Source organism: Podarcis liolepis, assembly GCF_965112155.1.
Source record: "Podarcis liolepis genome assembly, chromosome: 2".
Taxonomy (NCBI): Eukaryota; Metazoa; Chordata; class Lepidosauria; order Squamata; family Lacertidae; genus Podarcis; species Podarcis liolepis.
The window spans coordinates 122,637,881-122,659,357 of NC_139555.1; the positions used below are offsets into that span (position 1 = coordinate 122,637,881).

The 21,477-nt window shown below is 43.9% G+C and overlaps 2 protein-coding genes across 2 annotated transcripts in view; both read right to left on the minus strand.

Moving 5' to 3' along the window:
• The window catches only part of LOC310701103 (vomeronasal type-2 receptor 26-like), a 255,322-nt gene that overhangs the window by 125,252 nt on the left and 108,593 nt on the right, over positions 1 to 21,477 (minus strand). The gene's annotated exons all lie outside the window — the stretch shown is intronic.
• Positions 1,522 to 20,542, minus strand: LOC310700969 (vomeronasal type-2 receptor 26-like; the record flags this gene model as incomplete). The annotated part of the gene is made up of 5 exons (XM_083490926.1): positions 1,522 to 2,432; positions 14,617 to 14,743; positions 17,560 to 18,369; positions 18,665 to 18,947; positions 20,325 to 20,542. 5 exons carry the CDS (start codon positions 20,540 to 20,542, stop codon positions 1,522 to 1,524), a joined length of 2,349 nt encoding a protein of 782 aa, XP_083347052.1.

The window sequence follows — 21,477 nt, forward strand, 5'->3', positions numbered from 1 at the left end:
AATGCTTAAAAAGCTGGGTCAGCATGAGTCAGCGGCCTGCACCGGGCTGTCTATATAGAGTGAGAAATGTTAGTTTGGTGTTGGATTGGTTGGTTGGTTAGTGAAAGCTGGTAGTGTTGATGTGTGTACAGTTGGTCAGTCGCTTTTGCAGAAAGACTTTTAAGAATAAAAGCAGAAAGTACTCTGCAAGCATACTCTCCTCACGGACTCTTTTATGCCGACAAGGGTCCAAGGACTAGGCTGAGGACCAGGCTGAGGCGACAAAGGGAGGTCAGAACCTTCTTTTTTCTTTTTTTTACAAACACTGAGAAGAGGGTCTTAGTTCCTCTGGTTCTTAAAGCCAAAAGAAGATAAACAATGTGTGGAATGGATTCCGTTTTATGCAAGCAGGAGCAAGAGTGGCCCAGAGGATATCTCCAAAAGCTGGGCAACCTGTATACCCTTCAAGGCACTTTTATAACTTTCTCTATATATGATTACCTCATGCCCGATCTTCACAAGCAATATAATTGGATACCTAAGAACGTGGACAACTCATGAACCCCTCATGTTCACTTCTAATTGGTTACACCAGAGGTTTTCAATCTTTTTGAGTCCACAGCTCCCTTGACCAACTCCATCCTTTCTGTGGCTCCTCAGAAGCCCAGTTATGTCACCCCTCGCCTGCAGAGCTGGCAGCCCCTCCCCCCTTTTGGAGCACTCTACCTTGTGGAGTGTCCTTTCAGCCTCCCCCCTCATCTCCTTGGGAGTCCTCTGGGCAGCAGTCGCCATCACCCCTGGTCTCTGAGCAACGCCACGCCCCAAAGAGAGGTGCTGCCAGGCCTACATGGTGGAAAGGCTCCCCTTTGGCACTTGCCACTCAGTTCCCAGGCAGGCCTTGCACCCAGATGGCCAGCCTGAACATCTGATAAGAGGTGAATTAGGAGAGAGAGACCAATAGCTGCTGCCAGTGGGAGTATCTTGTGATGCACATGTAAGAGGCTTGAGAATTGTTGGTTGTTTCTTTCTTTCAGTGCGACAGCTCCCCCCCCCCCCAGTTAGACCCAACTCGGTGAGCCTGCCCTGTACAGAAACAACCGTGATGCCAAGAAGGAAAGACCACCAGCTGCCAATGGCTAGTTTGATGGATGACCCTGCAAAAAACAAGCAATTCTCAAACATGAAGTACAAAAGATCTGTGACTACTGGTGAGTTATTATGCATTGATTTTTATTGTTACCAACATTTTTATTTAGACAGGCCTACTCAGGTGTTTATAAAGCTTGTAAGAGTTTAAATTTGTCTTAGTTTATTCTATTGTGGTTTTGCCATATGTTAAATAAAAGGATAATTTTATTGCTTTATCCTTTCGGAAACTGCTTTGAGGGTTTTTTCCTACAACGAAGTGGAGCATAAATTTTATGAAATTAATTAATTAAAGAAATAAACGGGATTTACCATGTGTGAAGCTACATTTAAATGAGAAGTACTGCAGTTCCATTACTGCTGCACTGCAGTTCAACTATAAAATCATATTTTAAGTCAGATGCCATCTTTAGTTTTTGTTGTCAGGTGCTCCTTTGTATTCAGACCAGGCCTGAGTAAAATAATGTAGCACTTGGGAATGAAGATGCAGCCCAGGAGACCAGCACTGGAGGCCAACATAGAGAAGACCTGCACGGCTACCATGTATTTCCCCTTGGTGCTCAGGTAAGTGGGCACAAAGGACACCCAAACACTGCAGAAGACCAGCATGCTGAAGGTGATCAGCTTGGCTTCATTGAAGGACCCTGGAAGCTTCCTGGCCAAGAAAGCCACCGTGAAGCAGATGGCAGCCAAGCAGCCCATGTAACCGAGGGCACCATAAAACATGGCAACAGACCCTTCGTTGCATTGCATGATGATCTCTCCAGGCTGAGACTGCATGTCAGACTCTGGGAATGGGGGAGACACCCCCAGCCAGGTACTGCAGATGATAACTTGAACACCAGAACAGGAAATGATAATGGAGTTGGCCAGACTCTTCCCCAGCCATCTCCTCACCTTGCTCCCGGGTTTTGTGGCCATGAAGGCCAGCACCACAGTGATGGTTTTAGCCAATACAGAAGACACGGCAACTGAGAAGATTATGCTGAAGGCCGTTTGTCGGAGAAGGCAGGTCAATTTCCTTGGCCGGCCAAGGAAGAGGAAGGAGGACAAAAAGGAGAGAAAGAGAGAGATGAGGAGGATGTAGGAGAGGTCACGATTGTTGGCTTTGACAATGGGAGTTTCCTGGAATCTAATGAAGATTCCTAATACAAAGCTTGTGATTAAAAATAAGAAGAGGGCAATGGAAACAAAGAGGATCCCCAACTTGTCTTCATATTCTAGGAAGCTGATAATCTTGGGGACACACTGATCTTGGTTCTTGCTTGGATGCTCATCTTCTGGACATTTGTTGCAATGGTCTGCATCTGCAATGATAAAGAGTTACTTCGCTGTCCTATGATTTTTGTTCCATGTATCATACAGGTCTTTGTATTAGTCTCGATTCTTCAAGATACCATAATATATTGGGTGGCAGCTTATACCAGAGACCTAGAATGTCCTAAATCATGCTATTGAGACTCCTGGCTTCACTCTGTCTACCCTTTTGGGTCAGCCTCTTCTAGTTGGTGGTAATCAACACTAGTATGAATATCTCATTGATAATTATTCGGTATGTACAGTACCTCTATATATTTTGTTTTACTTTATAACATTCATGCAGGTTGCTCAGTTTTGTTGTCATTCATTGCTAGCAATGCCTTCTATTCCATTTCCAGCTGATGAAGACTTTATTCCGAAACAGTGAACTGTTCCGAATACACTGTCCTCTTCAGACTTCCTTTTAAGACTTCTGAGAGACGTCTTCCTTTGACACTTTCATAGGACGTCTTCCTTTGAGAGACAGCTTGGCGTTCCTCACTATTCAATGACCTGTTTGACTCCTCATTTGACTCTTATATATACAACAGCTTAAAGTCACTTGTATATTTTGTGAGATGTACTGTATGATAGATACATTATTTTGTAGTGACATTGAAATTAATTATATATCCACTACCAGTTATTAGCCAGCGTGTTGCATTTGCATTGATTCTTACATTTTGCAACACAGGGGGTTGTGTTTGTCTTCTAGTTGGTGGGACATGCCTGGTTCTGAAAGGGCTTCCTTTCCCTTTGGAATGCCTTACCTTCCTGGGTGGAGATGGTCCCATTGGGACACTGAGCACAAGCATAGCAGCAAAGCGGCTTTCCTTCTTGAATCACTTTGACGTATCCAGAAGAGCAGCTTTTGCTGCACCTTGAATGTGGAAGTGTCTAACCATAAGATGAATGAATATCAAATAAAAAGTGTTAGGGATGGGTCAATAAGCCACAGAACTGAGTGACAGGCAAAGAAAATACACAATCACTCCTCATTTTATAAGAAAATTGCTCTAGCTTCTGCCCCACAGAAAAGGGTCCTTGTAGATTAGACCAGAGACCCATTATTTTCTCAGAATGGGAAACCACCTATCATTGATCTGTTGTAAATGCATTCTCTAAACTGATATCAGCATCTAGTCCAATCTGGGGCAAATTAAGCAGATGAGATGGATGCAAAGCTTCACTGCCACATGGAAGATGGAGCAAGGTTGTTTTCTCCTGCTCCGGAGGGTAGGACCGGAACCAATGCCTTCCAGTTACAAGGAAGGAGATTCCAATTAAACACCAGAAAGAACTTTCTGGTCTCCCTCGGGAGGTTGTGGACTCTTTCTCTGGCAGTTTTAAAGCAGAATTTCGGAAGCCATCTGTCATGGATGCTTTAGCTGAGATTCCTGCATTGGAGAGAGTTGGACTAGATGACCCTTAGGATCCCTTCCAGCTGTGCAATACTATGATTCTATTAAATGCCTTAGGATGAGAAGAGCCTTAATATTTACTGCAATAGGGTGAGGGGCTCACCGGGTGTTTCTGCAAATAACACCCACCTAGTGTTCTGAAGTGCTTTTGAATTATGGTGCTGGAGAAGACTCTTCAGAGTCTCATGAACTGCAAGAAGATCAAACCTATCCATTCTGAAGGAAATAAGTCCTGAGTGCTTACTGGAAGGACAGATCCTGAAGATGAGGCTCCAATACTTTGGCCACCTCATGAGAAGAGAAGACTCCCTGGAAAAGACCCTGATGTTGGGAAGGATGGAGGGCACAAGGAGAAGGGGACGACAGAGGACGAGATGGTTGGACAGTGTTCTCGAAGCTACAAACATGAGTCTGACCAAACTGCGGGAGGCAGTGGAAGATAGGAGTGCCTGGCGTGCTCTGGTCCATGGGGCCACGAAGAGTCGGACATGACTAAATGACTAAACAACAATACTTTGGCCACCTCATGAGAAGAGAAGACTGACCTGAACAAGCTGCGCAATCCACACAATGGCATCTTCGTCAATGCTGAACCTTTTGTCTGGAGGTACTTGCTGCTTGAGACTCCCAATTTTCACAGAAGCCACAGAAGTGTTGGGCCACACCACCCTGGTAAAAATATCAAAGTTGGCGGCCAACTCCCCATCCCCATCCATGGAGGTGTTGTAAGATCCAAAGTTCCTCAGAAATGAGTGGAACTAGAACGACACACGGATAAAAAGAGCATCACTTCAGTGCTTCCCTTTTGGGGATGGGCTGAAACGTGAAATTCTTTTATGGGAAACTATGTTTTGTTGCTCTGATTGTAAGCAAATTTTGCACAACGGTTCCAGACATCAAGCTTTTAGCACCGGATTTCGACTGTCCCTGGTTGAAACAGAACTCTTCTGACCCTAGGGAGGCGGCCATGGAGGCTTTTCAGCACTGGATCACCAGATATAACAATTCTGCATCAAAAGCTCACTCCACTCCTCCTGCTGCTTGAATGGACAGCCCCTTCCCCTCTCTTCTCTTTCTCTCCCGTTCGCTTGCTTGCTTTCTGGGCTTGGTGGGGAAAGCACCTGCTGGTTGGAAGGCACCTGAGGGATTCCCCCACTGTTACCCTGTGATTCTTGCCACAATTTCCACTTCTTATTTTTTATCAATTTTCCAAATGACTACAAATCTTGCCGGATTGCTTCAATTTAATACAATGCAATTTAATTCCAAAACTAGCTTCCTGCTCTCCTTATAAGATATGTCCATGATGATTCCCTGTTCCTACTCATAATCTTAATCAGTCTCTAGATGACTCCCCCAGTATTTACTGATATTATCATCCATCAGCTTCCCCTTTACATCCCTACATACAGTCAAAAAAATCAAATAAACCTTAATATATGTTCCATAACAGCAAATGCTTTCCTTCTTCCTCTTTTCCCCCTTTCCCTTTCATCGCTTTAATACACACACACATTAAACTTGGCCACCTCAGAAGTTCCTCCACCATGGGTTAGAAATATAAGAAAAGGTTGTTGCTTTTTCTGTAGCAATGCCACCCCCAACCCGCAAAAACAAACAAACCCTGATTGGTGAGATACCCTTCCAAAATGCATAAATATTGAAGAAGTGGAGAGTGGTTGTGGGATCTCCACAAAGCCTGTTCTGAATAATGATAGAACACTTTTGCACATTTCATTAGTACTATCAGTTATGGAAAAAGGAATACCTGCCATGGCTGTAGCCTCTGAAGCCTCCGCCCGTCTCCTCCACCCATCATTGCCACCTGCTTGGATCTGGATGAGTAAGCAGCATTTAAGGCATGTGCCACAACATACACACTGCTATAGATGTTGTAGTTGTCTGGAGAAAGACTCTGCACAAGGATATCCAGGGGCAATTCCCCCTTTTGGTCACATCTGAGACGTTCTTTCGCAGAAAACAAGTGCTTTGAAAAGAAACAATCAAATATTGTCCACCAGTAAGGAACTAAGCGACTGAAGCCAAAATTGTCATGTTTTAGGGTAACCTCTGTCTGAATTAAGAAGGAAAAGAAACAGTGGCGGTGCTGGAGTTGTAATCTCCAGTCAGACAGTGTTGGGGTGATGTCCCACAAAGCAGTTGTGATCCAGACTTTCCCCTCAGTGGACTGTAGCCACAATGTGAGTATTTGATTTATAAAGAATATTCCGCTGAAGAAAGAACGAGTCTCTGCATAGTGAACAAATACATTGACTTGTCTCCATTTGAGAAATGAATCAATGCTAATTTTCACTTCATACCGAGTCATTTCTGGGATTCTGTATGAGAGGGCAGCACAAATCCCATTCGAGGTGAGCATAGGGGTCAAGGACCTCACGAACCTTTCTCCGTTGTCATTGTCTGGAGCAAAGAGACCGATCCACGTCCATCTGAAATGCAGGAGCAACTTGACAATCCCTGTGTATTGGTGGTCATATTTGGGGATCATCCAGTAGAAAAAAGGGAGATGAGTTTTATCATTGATGTCATGGGAGACAAACCCATAACTAACCTGGATGGGAACAGAAAAGAAAAGTGTTTTGCTTGGCTTTGTTTGAATTTCCTGAAATACAGGTCTCCTCTCCATAACATAAGATTCTGTCAGTGCAGATGGACAGGTGGAAGGAAGGAAGGAAGGAAGGAAGGAAGGAAGGAAGGAAGGAAGGAAGGAAGGAAGGAAGGAAGATTGCTACTAACAGAAACTTTCTCCCTCAGACAGCCAAACTTTAACATTTTAAAGCAAAGTGAAATTAGACTGCTCCCCAATTCACACCTGTGGGATTTTGTAGATGCCCAACATGTTCGAAATATGGAGAGAGATTTCAGAGTCTGCACCATCTAAAACAGCCAGCAGGTTATTCTGCCTTCCACACCTGTAGTTTGGAATACTTGCACGACCGGTACAGAGCAGCTCTACCATGGCGTCGTATGTGATTCTTGCATTGTGATAGTTCTCAAAGATATTGTAGCCCAGGGTGATGTTGGGTAAGAGCCTGGGATTCTGGTTGATCTCGTGGATGGCGAGCAGGAAGGCCAGATTGTGGAGTAAATCTATGTCTTTACTTCTGCAAGATATCATATATTCTGTATTATCACCCTCAATTTAACAACACATGTAACTTTCCTCCCTCTGCAACATGAAGGGAATTTTGAAGCAATATAAATTTAGTTTTAGGGTGATACTCATGCTCAGTCACAAACAGGTTTTTAATAGCCAACCCACCTTGAAATGTTGGGACAATCCTCACCACAAAGGCAAGGCAGATGTGTCTATCCAATAATGTAGTGGTATATTCAGATGTGACAGTGTCTGTCATGACAGTAACAGCCATGCCACCTTCTAGGTTTGTACAACCTTACAAGAAAGACTTTTCATACTATGTCATGATATAATAATAAAATTGAAAATGCAACTTAAAACCAATAAACAGCAAGGCAAAAGGAAATAAGGCATTGATCCAGGGGATTTGGAGACATACACCAGGGTCCAATCTTATGGGTAAGGTAAAAGCTTTAATCTGTTATCAGAGGGTGCTATTCAAAATAAGATGGTGAAAATAGCTGGAGGGTTCATATTGCTCCCTTCCAGAATTGCATTGCAAAACAGAGACATATGAAGAGACTGGGATTTAGCAGGGAACGATGCAAGGAAATACCCACCATCTCTTTTAATGAGGTTTATAGCATTAGATTTATGGTTTCCTACCATTAAACTCATCCCCACAGGAAGCAGGAAGGCCAGATTGTGGAGTAAAATTGTGTGTTCTCCTCTGCAACAAAACATACATCTCACACGTCACCCTCCATTTAATAATATAGGTGACAATCATAGAATCAGAAAATGGTAGAGGTGGCAGGGACCCCAAAGTCTAGGCCAACCCCCTGTAACACAGGAATTGCTGATGGCCATTCATCCAAGTGACCCATCACATTTGCAGTCTCCTCTTGCTCAAGACCCTGATGTTGGGATAGATGGGGGGCACAAGGAGAAGGGGACGACAGAGAACGAGATGGTTGGACAGTGTTCGCGAAGCTACAAACATGAGTCTGACCAAACTGCGGGAGGCAGTGGAAGACAGGAGTGCCTGGCGTGCTCTGGTCCATGGGGTCACGAAGAGTCGGACACGACTAAACGACTAAACAACAACAACTTGCTCAAGGCAGCACATATGTGCCATACCTCATGCCCCCATTTGACCCTGATAATAACTCTTTGATGTAAAAGAAGCCACAGGAGAGCCAAAGACTTCGTGGCTGAGGGCTGATGTGCACGTACATCTCCTCAGTCGAAATCCCGAAACTCTAGCCACTACATTGCACTGCCATGATGTACATTGCAGAAAGGGAGTGGGCTTGGGGAAATTGCCATTTGAAGGGCATTTACAACTACTATTCTATGATTGTATGATTTCTAGACAGTGAAAGCACCTTGAGTTTATTTTAGGAACAACACCCGTGCTTCATCAGAATCAGAATCCCAATTGCCAACCCTGAGTGAAATGTTTCTTTATTAGTTATTAATTGATTTATTGGGTTTTTTTGTATACCACCCTTCACCTGAAGATCACTGGGCACTTTACAACATGAAAATACAAAATGAGAACACAAAATACCTATTAAAAACAGAAACAAACCAGTAGTCCCCCCCTCCCACAATATTATTTTTTTAAAGGTCATAAGAATGTTAATCAGCCGAAAGCCTTGGTTAAAGAGGAATGTTTTTGCCTGACCATTTTATATTGCTATAGGTTTTAAGGGGAACCCCCTCACCCCCAAAAACCAAAGGGAGAATGCAAGCTGCAGAGGATTTCCTGGGCTGGCCTATGCAAAACAGCCTGGCTGAGCTAGGAACATCAAGGGCTACTGCGGGACATTGGCAGTGCAAGAGAACTTTACCTGAGGTGTGAGCAGAGACTGGGGATTTGGGATTTGAGTTTGCCAGAGTAACTGGGTGTGAAGGAGGAGTTTGGGGAAAAGGTTGCTGGGAGGAAGAAGGAGGAAGAAAGGCTGGGATCCATCTTTGGGAGAGGTTGGCTAGCAGAGATGCCTTGGGCTCCAGGACTAATTTGGGGTACAAGCCCCTCTCGAAAGGACCATGAACTCCCTCCATGCAAACTGAAGGTGTAAATATGTGAATAAACCATTTTTCTTAAAGCCACGATAGTCTCTGCTGTGCCTCCATTTTCCAAAGGACAACAGACCCTATGTGAGTGCCTGGTACCCCATGGGCTCTTGCTACCACTAAGCAGAGAGTGGGGTGGCTCAATCTTTAGCTACTTAGAGGGCAATTGACACCCGAACTTTGAAGCAGCAAGGAATAGGTCATGCAAATCAACACTTTTTAAGGAGCTGGGTTCAAAGAATCAGTGATATAAACAACCGTTGCCATTGGAGACCCCAGTAAGTGTTTCCCTGTCAAAGTGGCCTGTAGCAGGTTACTTCCCCTTCCCCTATTAAATGGCTGCAATCCAAGGAGGAAGATAACCTTTAATAGACAGGGCGTGTGTGTGTGTGTGTGTGTGTGTGTGTGTGTGTGTGTGTGTGTTTAGGTGTGTGTATGAGAACCTCTAAGTGGTGTGCACAGTGTACAATTTAATAGCAAGATCCAAAGGAACAGAAAAGACTTTTCATGTATGCAACAACAGCAGCACGGATGCCGTTAGCCCAGAGATGGAAAGGAGACAAAGTTCCTATCAGAGAGGAATGGCAGATCAAGCTGTTAGACTATGCCGAAATGGCAAAACTGACCGGAAAGCTCAGGGACCAAGAAGACGAAAACTTCAAAAAAGAATGGGGGGGTTATAGTCTATTTAGGAGACCCCTGTAAGCAGACGAAAACATTACCAGGATTTTAATCTCACTTGTAATGTTACAAATACTATGGACAGACTATGGCATAATATGCAGTTGAAAACGTCAACATTAGAACCCATGGAGGGGATGGGGAGAAAGTCTCAAGATTCAGAGAAATCTCTTTATATGGATATGTATTGGGTTTTGTTAGGGATGTGGGTGGCACTGTGGTTTAAACCACGGAGCCTAGGACTTGCCGATCAGAAGGACGGCGGTTTGAATCTCTGTGACGGGGTGAGCTCCCGTTGCTCGGTCCCTGCTCCTGCCAACCTAGCAGTTCGAAAGTACATCAAAGTGCTAGTACATAAATAAAATAAATGAAAGCAAGATTCATTAAAATGAAAGTGCAGCTTAAATCTGAAAGAACAACAATATAAAATCAAATAAAACAGATATTGAGGGGATTCACACACATACATCAGGATACAATTCTTACAGGTCATAGATTATTGTCTGAATTGAACCTCACCAGCTGGTGAAAATAGGCTCATTGCATGGCGCTGGAGTGTTCAAACTGCTCCATTCCAGAATCACATCCCTACTGTAAAATGGAGATATACGAAGAATCTGGGATTTAGCAGGGGCTGATGCAAGGAATGCCCATTGTCTCTTTTAAAGAGGCTTAAAGCATTAGATTACAGCTTGAGTACTATTAAACCCATCCCACATAATTTACTTACGGAGATATGTGGATAAAAGGATCCTGGGAGAAAGAGCCCGGCCGGGATGCTCCACTTAGCATGGGAATAATCCCACCGATGAGATGGTCTCCTGCTCTATAATAGTCCCAGGGATCATATCTATCTCTCACTAAATTCAAGGGGCATTTTCGCTTCAACATCCCATAGGCTGTACTGAGCAGCAGCAGAAGCAACATTTTGATGGGCAAACATGCTGCTGTCACCCAGTCTGTTAGTGGCTCTTCTCTTCAGAATCGCCAAAACCCTCTTTCAAGACCAAAGCTGCAAGAGGGACTTTGTTAATACATATGGAGTTCAGGTAAGGGCTTCTCATCCAGGGGGGTTGATACTAAGCTTCAAACTGACAGCATCCCTGCCCGCCTCAAACACCAGTCAAAGCTCTCAACAGCGTGCAGAATCAACATATTTTCAGGCAGGATGCAAAAAAAATTGTGTACAGTTATTCCTGATTCTGCTGTTTCTGTTCCTGGTCTCACATGTGATCTTCAGAGAAATCCCTTGAGTTTTGGCAGAATCAGATAGCCAAATCACCATTATTTCCATAATGATAAGGGAAAGACTTGCCTCTGCCATGAACCATGAATTATTTGTGTGGCTCTTTCTGCCAAAACTCTCCAATGATCCAGTGGGCAGGGGAGATTAGCAAACGTGGACAGAAGATTACTGAAGAAAAATAGACCCTTACGAAAAAGCGCCTCCTCTCCCACCCAGTGATACTGATGTAAAATAGAATGTCCCTTATAAAGCCTTATAGGTCAAAGCCAGCATTTTGAGTTAGGACAGGAAATAATTGAAGAAAGCAGAGTCATTTGTCACAAGGAAACACAGGATGAATAATTTAGCAATTTGCAAATGTGGACCCCAGTAATGTTCAGCCATTTCAGGTGGTTCCTGGGGATAGAAAACGTGAAATCTAGGGTAATGACTGTTTCTGGGGGGGAGGGGAGGGATAAAATGCAACCAAAAGATATTTCAGAATTAGATTTAAATGATGTTTATCTATTTTTGAGTAAAACAGTTTTGGCCAGCCCAAATCACATCTCCTCACCTACAGGACACTAAATATAGTTCCAGATTAGGTACTCAAAGCACATGGAAGCTACAGCTGGAATTGCAGTCGACTTTCCACACTTGGGAGGGATCCATTTTTCCTATGAATACAGCTATCTTCCATTAAACGCTTCCTTTGAAATGTACAGTTTAATATTTATTCCTTAGGATTACTATTGTGCCCACATGACAAAAATTTGGGGAAGCAAGCATTTTCTTCAAAATGTCAAGGTGTCATAAATAAAGCAAATGTGTGCATAAGTGTTTGCATGGAACTAAAACTCATCCCTGGAGTAACTGATAAACAGGAACATTGTGGCGAACAGCTAGATCATTTACCAATTTAATCTGCCACTCTGGAGTCAAGAAATCTAGTTGTTATATGGTCAGGTCACAAACAGAGTAAAGCTGGAGGGCACCTGGGAGGGATCCGGTAGCTCAGGTGCCCTGCAGTCAGCGCTGTCCACAAAAGTGCCAGGAATTCAGCCTACACTCGAGTAGGACCCTGGCAGAGACACATGCCTGACTGGCATGTTCCCTCCCTCCTGGTCGATCGTTCAGGAGCTTCATAAGCATTCTTCAGCCTGAACATCACAGCAACTGATGCCAACCGACACCGGCACACTTAGGGATCTGCAGAGTTTGCGCATTTCGCATGACAGATCTCAGCAACTCAGCAGTTTGGCTAATCTACTTTATTTACATGTAAACACACACGGAGCACTGCAATATGACTCCCCCTCTCTCTAGCATCAGACAGCAAAGAGAAAAAGAACAAAGGACAATAGTCCCACATCACAGAACACAGTAACACAAACACCCTGTCTCCGTCACTTCCCACTCTGTGGAGTCAAAACATATTCCGTCATGTGAAAGACAAAAATCCCATGACTGCAATCATGAAGCAGGAATTCTAAGAAAAAGCAGTGTGGGGCCGGCCTATGCCCACTGCACCCCCCTTAGCCACCATCCACCTGGAGGGTGTCTGAGAAGGATGCAGTTGCTCTGGCAGTGTTCCCCACCCATGGGAGAAGAATCCCCTAGTGTGATCACAGACAGCAATATCCCTTAAAGTCTGATCTGAAACTGTGTAGGGATGTGATCCAAGGCTTCTTTTTCATTGTTTGTGACTAATAAAAGGTAAAGAGAGATGTATATTTAAGTATACATATTCCCACAACAACTATTAGGTTTTCATTACAACTGTAGTGGGAAACGGGTGTCAAAACTGAATATGTGAAAAATTAGAGGCCGTTTTAAGCTTTTGCTGTCAGTTGTCCCTTTGTATTCAAATCGGGCCTTAGTATAATGATGTAGCACTTTGGGATGAAGATGCAGCCAAGAAGCCCAGCACTGGAGGCTAAGATAGAGAAGATCTGCACGGCTACCATGTATTTCCCCTTGGTGCTCAGGTAAGTGGGCACAAAGGACACCCAAACACTGCAGAAGACCAGCATGCTGAAGGTGATCAGCTTAGCTTCATTGAAGGCCCCAGGTAGCTTCCTGGCTAGGAAAGCCACTGTGAAGCAGATGGCAGCCAGCAAGCCCATGTAGCCAAGGGCACAATAAAACATGGCAACAGACCCTTCGTTGCACTGCAGGATGATCTCTTTAGCCTGAGAGCGCATGTCAGAGTCTGGGAATGGGGGAGAGATGCCCAGCCAGATGGTGCAGATGACAACTTGGACACCGGAGCAGGAAATGACAATGGAGTTGGCCAGACTCTTCCCCAGCCATTTCCTGACCCTGTTCCCTGGCTTAGTGGCCAGGAAGGCCAGCACCACAGTGATGGTTTTTGCCAAAACAGAAGAGACAGCAGCTGAGAAGATGATGTTGAAGACCATTTGCCGGAGAAGGCAGTTCTCTTTCCCTGGCTCGCCAATGAAGAGGAGGGAGGAGGAAAAGGAAATCAGGAGGAAGATGAGGAGGATGTATGAGAGGTCCCTGTTGTTGGCTTTGACTATTGGAGTTTCTTTATATTTAATGAAGATTCCTAAAATGAATCCTGTGATTAAAGACAAGGATATAGCAATGGAAGCCAGTAGGCTCCCCAAAGGGTTTTCATAGGCCAGGAATGTAATAACTTTGGGAACACATTGATCTCGGTACGTGTTTGAGTGTTGATCTTCTGGACATTTGGTGCAATGTTCTGCATCTGAGGAGGAGAAAAAAGGTGCCTTAGTATCGTTTAGATATCTGCATAGCTTACTGTGCTGCATTACATATATTTTTTAAGATCCTGATGTCAGCAATAATTTATAACAGGAAATGAACAAAATTTCTTTTTTCAAAAGCTAGTTTACAGAAGTGCCTGGCATGCTCTGGTCCATGGGGTCACAAAGAGTTGGACATGACTAAACGACTAAACAAGAACAACAGTTTATTGTTTAACATTGAACCATCCCTTGCCTCCAAGGAAATGGAGGTGTTGCACAAAGCCCCCCCCCCCATTTTTACCTTCAAAATATCCTGCATTGTGATGTAGGAAATGCAGAGATTGTGTCTTCGCTGTACAGCTTTTGCCATATAGTGAAGACACATCTCTTTAATTGTGGATATTCAAGATTTTTTTTTATTGCTTGGCCCATCTGAATTTATATGGTCCTGTTCCATGTGAATGGGTTTTATTTTATAGAAATATTTGACTCTCTATGATCACCAGCTTGTAGCCCACAGATTGCTTCCCTGAGATCATTTGTTTCAACCAACTTCCTTGAATTAATGAAGCTGATTAAAGATATAGAAGCCAAAAGAGGGTTAACATTCAAAATAAATCCTCAGAGTCTTTATGGAAAGTGAATGTTTTCCCTGTTGACATTCTCCCAAGCAATGCCCTCACCCTTGGACAAAATAAAAAAATTCCTTCCAGTAGCACCTTAAAGAACAACTAAGTTAGTTCTTGGTATGAGCTTTCGTGTGCATGCACACTTCTTCAGATACCTGCATGCATGCACACTTCTTCAGATACCTACATGCATGCACACGAAAGCTCATACCAAGAACTAACTTAGTTGGTCTTTAAGGTGCTACTGGAAGGAATTTTTTTATTTTGACTATGGCAGACCAACACGGCTACCTATCTGTAACTCACCCTTGGAGTCACCCACCTTCCTGAGTGGATATTGTCCCTTCGATACATGGAGCACATACATAGCAGCAAACCGGCTCTCCTTCTGGAACCACTTTGGCAAATCCAAGCTGACAGCTCTTGGTACACCTGGAGCAAGGCACAGTCTAATAATAAAGAGAAGATTGTGCATTAAAGGAAACGTGTTAGGAGTATTTGTGTTTACGGGATTCATATGAAATTTGGAATTAGAGTTTGCAAATGATTCAAGAGGATCTTAGTTCTCACTGACCCTAGGCATTATTATTTTTCAGGAAAGCAATTTGCAAGAAGAAAGGCATCGCTGGGAGACTCCTTTGGTGTGCTTCTTGTTTGTTCCAACATTTATATTCAAAACATATATAAAAAACGTAATAAAGCATTAAACATTAAAAAACTTCTCTATACAGTGGTACCTCGGAATAAGAACTTAATTCGTTCTGGAGGTCCGTTCTTAACCTGAAACCATTCTTAACCTGAGGTACCGCTTTAGCTAATGGGGCCTCCCGCTGCTGCTGCCATGCGATTTCTGTTCTCATCCTGAAGCAAAGTTCTTAACCCGAGGTACTATTTCTGGGTTAGCGGAGTCTGTAACCTGAAGTGTCTGTAACCTGAAGCGTCTGTAACCCAAGGTACCACTGTACAGGGCTGCCCTATGGTGTCTTCTACAAGTTGTATAGTTACTTATCCCCTTGGCTCGGGGGAGTCACATGACTCCATACCATCCAACATTTCTCTGATGAAAATAGGGACGTCCTAAGGAAAAGAGGGGCGTTCCGAGATCAAATCAGAAACTGGGATGGTTTCTGTAAATCCAGGACTGTCCCTGGAAAATAGGGACACTTGGAGGGGCTTGTGCTTTTGGAATTATCCAGCAAATGATTTGAGCTTACCAAATGTCACATCAATAACGTTTCCTCTACCTTGTTAAACCATGTGGGCCACACTATGGCTTCCAAGTTAATAGCGAACTTTATCTCAGTAGAAGTCTCTCTCTCTATGCTCCCAATTTTCACTCTAACACGAGACTTATTAGGAAACATCACCCAGTTCTCAATATCATAGTTGGCTGGCAGCTCCCCATTCTCATCCAAATTCAGGCTCCCCATGGAAGTATTCAGAAACCGGACCACTCTTAGGAAAGAGTGCAGCTGGAATGACAAGGAAAGGCCCAGTGCAAAAAAAAGAAAAAAGAAACCCTATTGAGTATCTCAGCCCTACACATTTTGAGCTCCTATGAATTGGGGCCAGTGTGCCTCTCGTCTGTTCTGATAAGCCCTTATAGGCATTCCATTTTATTTATTTAACCATTCAAAGACCACCTTTTATATAGAATAACAAGGTGCTGTACAGAATAAGATCAATACAAAAAAATATGGCCGGATCTACACAGATATAAAAAATGCTATTAAAAAACACTATAAAATGTACTCCAGTGCAATTTAGCATTGACTTCGGATAGTAGATCTACAGTCGGTATTACACATGAGTGTAATGGGAAGCCTTTCTGAACAGCTTTCTTAGAAGTAGCTGGTGAGACACCATTACCCCGACACCCTCTGTATCTCTATAGAAGTTATTCCATGGTATGGGGGCCATTACAGAGAAGACCCTCACAGGTCTACTCACAGTCAAGAACAGCCTATGAGGGGGATCTGTGGCTGTATTAAGCATCCCCACTGCCTGATGCAAATATGTGAAAGAAAGGGAAACTTTTACACTTGCAAACTTCCATGTGAAATGGAACATTGATCACTAGATCATGTGGAAGCCTGCAGATATGAAGTCTCTCCCTTCCCTTCAGACAGCAGCAGCTTCTGGTAGAACTTGCACAATTCCACAAGGGAGGGCACAGTTTTGCATAATATTTCATTGTTCTTATTTATGAGCATAGAGGTAAATTTAGTAACAATTACTATGTGTGCATTCTAGAATGGTTGAAGGCAATTTTGTTCAAATAAGGTGTTATAGAAAGATGAAAAGTCCTCTGCTTTTCATGCTATTTTTACATTCTTGCATTGTGTTTTATTCTATCCACAGCTGTTTTGTAATGTTAAACCACCTTGAGGATTTTTTGGTGGGGGGGGAGAGCAAAGAGTGTTATATAAAGCTTTTAATAGAAACTTGCTATTTTCTATTTTGCCAACAAAGGTCCGTATAGTTAAAGCTATGGTTTTCCCAGTAGTGATGTATGGAAGTGAGAGCTGGACCATAAAGAAGGCTGATCGCCGAAGAATTGATACTTGTGAATTATAGTGCTGGAGGAGACTCTTGAGAGTCCCATGGACTGCAAGAAGATCAAACGTATCCATTCTTAAGGAAATCAGCCCTGAGTGCTCACTGGAAGGACAGATCGTGAAGCTGAGGCTCCAAGACTTTGGCCACCTCAGGAGAAGAGAAGACTCCCTGGAAAAGACCCTGATGTTGGGAAAGATGGAGGGCACAAGGAGAAGGGGACGACAGAGGACGAGATGGTGGGACGGTGTTCTCAAAGCTACCAGCATGAGTTTGACTAAACTGCGGGAGACAGTGGAAGACAGGAGTGCCTGGCGTGCTCTGGTCCATGGCGTACACGAAGAGCCGGACACAACTAAACGACTAAACAACAACATTTTCTACAGCCATCGCTATGGGGCCGGGGGCTTGCCAGGTGTTGTATTTTTTGCCCTGGGTGAAGCTTCCAGAGGGGCGCCATTAGGCTCCCAGCCTGTGCATGCGTGCATGCAAATGTGCATGCAATGCGCATGGGGGTGTGCCAAACTGGGTCTTTGACCCAGGTGAAATAAAGCCTAGTTTCGCCCCTGCCAGAAAGGGCAGAAATGTTTGCCTTCTCCATGGGCCTTACTAATTAGAATTTCCTCCCAAATGGAGATGAGGAGATGGGTAAGTTTCATTCCAGAGTTGGGACAATGGTTTGCAGTTTGCAAAAAGGGAAAGGGAATACCTGCCATGGCTGTAGCTTTTGATGCTCCAACCTGTCTCTTCCACCCACCATCAACATGAATTTTGATCTGACTGAATATGCGGCTTTTAAGGCCTGAGCCACAGCTTGGATACTGAAGTACGTGATATAGCTGTCTTGAGATAGGGCTCTCTCCAGCTCCTCTTGGGGCAGCGCCTCCAGTTTCTCCTTCTCTCTGCATCTTGTCCGACCTTTTACAGCCAACATGTGCTTTGAATATGAGCAACGGAATGCTTTATTGATAAACTGTCCAAGAAGATTGGATTCTGGTACATAGTATTGGTATTTTCTCCTTATTTGGGGCTTCATTATAAAGGACAAAGAGCCATGGATGTACTGGAAGTAATTTGGAGGAGCAGACAAATGCAAATTAATTTCCTGAAAACTTGTTGAGATCCAGACTTTTGCTCCAATTTCTTTCTCAAATTTTTCTTGAAATTGCATGATCGGATTCCATCCCAAGCGAGTGATTTCATAGTAAACAAATACATTGACTTGCTTCCATATGGCAACTGGTTGACTCAGTCTGAACATTTCAAGTTGATTGTTTTCTGGTATTCTTTTTTCTAAGGCAATGCAAATTCCACTCTTGATAGTCAGGGATGTCAGGGCACTCACAAACCTTTCTCCATTGTCATTGTCTGGAAAAATGAGGCCGATCCAAGTCCATCCGAAATGCAGGAGCAACTTGACAATCCCCTGGTACTGAATTTCTTCTTTGGGCATCATCCGGTACACAAAAGGAAACTGGGCTTTATTATTATGAAGATGACGTGTAAAGCCACAACTGACCTTGTGAGGAAACGAAGAAAAAAGTGTGCGATTGCCAATCAAAATAGGGAAGAGATATTTATTTACCTGAAATGATTAAAATATTGTGCTGGCAGGAGCTGATGGGAATTTTGGTCTGAAATATCTGGAGGGTGCCAAATTGGCAGAGGCTAGAAGAAAGGTCCCTGGATCAGATATTATGCTATAGCTAAGGAATTCCCACTTTGTGATGCCCCTTCTTGACCCACATGAAGAGTAAGTGGAATTCTATGCTGCCAAAGTTGCCCTCTGTCTTTCTATCCACACAACTTCATACCTGTGGGATTTTGTAGATGCCTGACATGTCCGAAATTTCTTTTGAGATGACGGAATCAGCCCCTTCAAGAACAGCCAGAAGTTTATTCCTTTTTCCACAGCTGTAGTTTGGAATATTGCTTTTGCCAAGGTCCAACATTGCACTGGAAGTCGTCCTTCTATCAAAATAGTTCTCATAGAGATTGTAGCCCAGGCTGATGTTGGGTAGGATCCTGGGATCCAGATTGATCTCCTGGACGGTGAACAAGAAGAGTAAGATGTACCAGTAGTAGTAACTTTTTGAACTGCAATAAAGAAATCAAAAGGTGTCAAACCACTCTTCACCATTTAATGAAAACCAACATTGTCTTCAAATCATGGTTTGTAGATCCAGTATGTGTTGGCATGCAGAGGGCCGGGAGGCCAGCTGGCTAGTCCTGGCTAGGTCGTTCCCTTCCAGCTGGTCCCTCTGCGAAGACCATCACCTCTGCTCTGACGTAAATCAGCAACCCGGGCTTCTGAGCCAGGGCACACTACCAGCAGATCAAATTGTACACACAGAATAGGCGTGAGGCTTGTGGAAGCATACTACAACTACAGATTTATTCATCATAAATCAGGACAAAGAAACATGTCATCTCTCTCTCTCGTCGTCTCAGAGAGAACAGCCAAAGCGAAAACTATACACAAATGGAAGTTCCCAGGAAGCTGTGCTGGAATGTAAACAGACATGTAACACGTAACAATCCCATGTTTGTGGGAGGTGGAATAGAATAAAGTGGAATAAGGTGGAATAGAAATGTCAAACAGTATTATTATTCATAGTAAGGTAAAGGTAAAGGTACCCCTGCCCGTACGGGCCAGTCGTGTCCGACTCTAGGGTTATGTGCTCATCTCGCTCTAGAGGCCGTGAGCCGGCGCCGTCCGAAGACACTTCCGGGTCACGTGGCCAGGGTGACGAAGCTGCAGCTGGTGAGCCAGCACCAGTGCAGCACACGGAAACGCTGTTTACCTTCCCGCTATAAAGCGGTACCTATTTATCTACAGTGCTTTTGAACTGCTAGGTGGGCAGGAGCTGGGACTGAACGACAGGAGCTCACCCCGCCGCGGGGATTCGAACTGCCAACCATACGATCGGCAAGTCCTAGGCACTGAGGTTTTACCCACAGCGCCACCCGCGTCCCTGTATTATTCATAGTAGTGTATATTTATACTCCACCTTTACCCCAATGGGACTCAGAACAGCTTTACAGATAAAAAATGAAAGGAAAAAAATCCAGGCTTTTCAGAAATTCCCTATGTTTCATGCCACCCTCACTCTCCTCATGCAGGTGGGATAGTTTAATCCTCAAATAGGTGCATTAAATCAATGTATTATTTTTATCTCCAGCAAGTCATTTGCATTCTTCTGTTGCCATTTCAACAGGCAGCACAGCAGCTTAGCTAGAGCAGCATTTTAGCCAGGAAGAGCCAGGGAACAAGAAAATAGGACAGATTTGGGGAGGATCCTGCTGCTGGACTCCAACTCCCATCAGCCTCAGCCAGCAGGGCAAATGATTGGCAGCTATAATTCAGCAATTGCTAGGGGATCACAGGCTCCCAGACCTGAAATAATAGCCGCTTCCCTGATATATGCAAAACTTTGGAATGATGATGACATTCATCTGCCTATAATTACTTACACTAGAAGCTTCGGTGAGGGGGTCTGAGAAAAGTTGTATGGCCATTGTTTATAAATATTTCTTGGAGATATAATCCCATTAATGAAGAATTCACCAGGCCGGTAGAAATTGAATGCTTCGGTTTTTTCCTTGATCATATTCAAGGAGCATGCTGCCTTCAGTTTCCCGCATACTTCATGCGGCATTAGCAGCAGCAGTAGCAACAGCAGGAATATCATTCTGCCTCTGTGGTTGCTTTTACCTCCAGAGACAGTTAAGCAGAAGAAGCGAAAAACTCTTGCAAGACCAAAGCTGGTGTGGTTTCACCAGTATGCATGCTGTTCAGCTATGGCTTCAGAGTCATTAAACCCCAGACAGGAATATATCCCTCTTCCCCTATGGACTCCATCTGTCTCTGACACTTTCCAAAAAAACCACAGTGCAGCAAATAACCACTTGCTTCTATTCTTTCTGATGCTTTGGAAAGTTGCAGAAACACCTTTGGCAAGAACAAATCACTATGATTTGGATAATTATAAGGCAAAGAAGTTTCATCTCTGCAATATTCTGGAGTCTCTTGGTGACAAGGGGCAGACGCAGAGCTGGAGAGAAACATATTTGCAAAAAGTCACAGATGTGGCTCCAAAGTTTGAGGTATGATCCAGCATGTCTCTTAGTTGTCTCTTAGCAAAGTTTAGGCCAAACTCCACACACATCCAACAGACACATAGACTCACTGGAGAGCCAGTGTGGTGTAGTGGTTAAGAGCGGTAGACTCGTAATCTGGGGAACTGGGTTCACGTCTCTGCTCCTCCACATGCAGCTGCTGGGTGACCTTGGGCTAGTCACACTTCTTTGAAGTCTTTCAGCCTCACTCACCTCACAGAGTGCTTGTTGTGGGGGAGGAAGGCAAGGAGAATGTTAGCCACTTTGAGATTCCTTAGGGTAGTGATAAAGTGGGATATCAAATCCAAACTCTTCTTTTCTTCTTCTTCTTCTTCTTCTTCTTCTTCTTCTTCTTCTTCTTCTTCTTCTTCTTCTTCTTCTTCTTCTTCTTCTACATCATCATAGAATTGTAGAATTGGAAGGGATCCTGCGGGTCATCTAGTGCAATTCCCACATTCCTTCAGGTCCTAGTCTCCAGGGCAGGCTAAAGCAAGCTCGCTCCATCTTC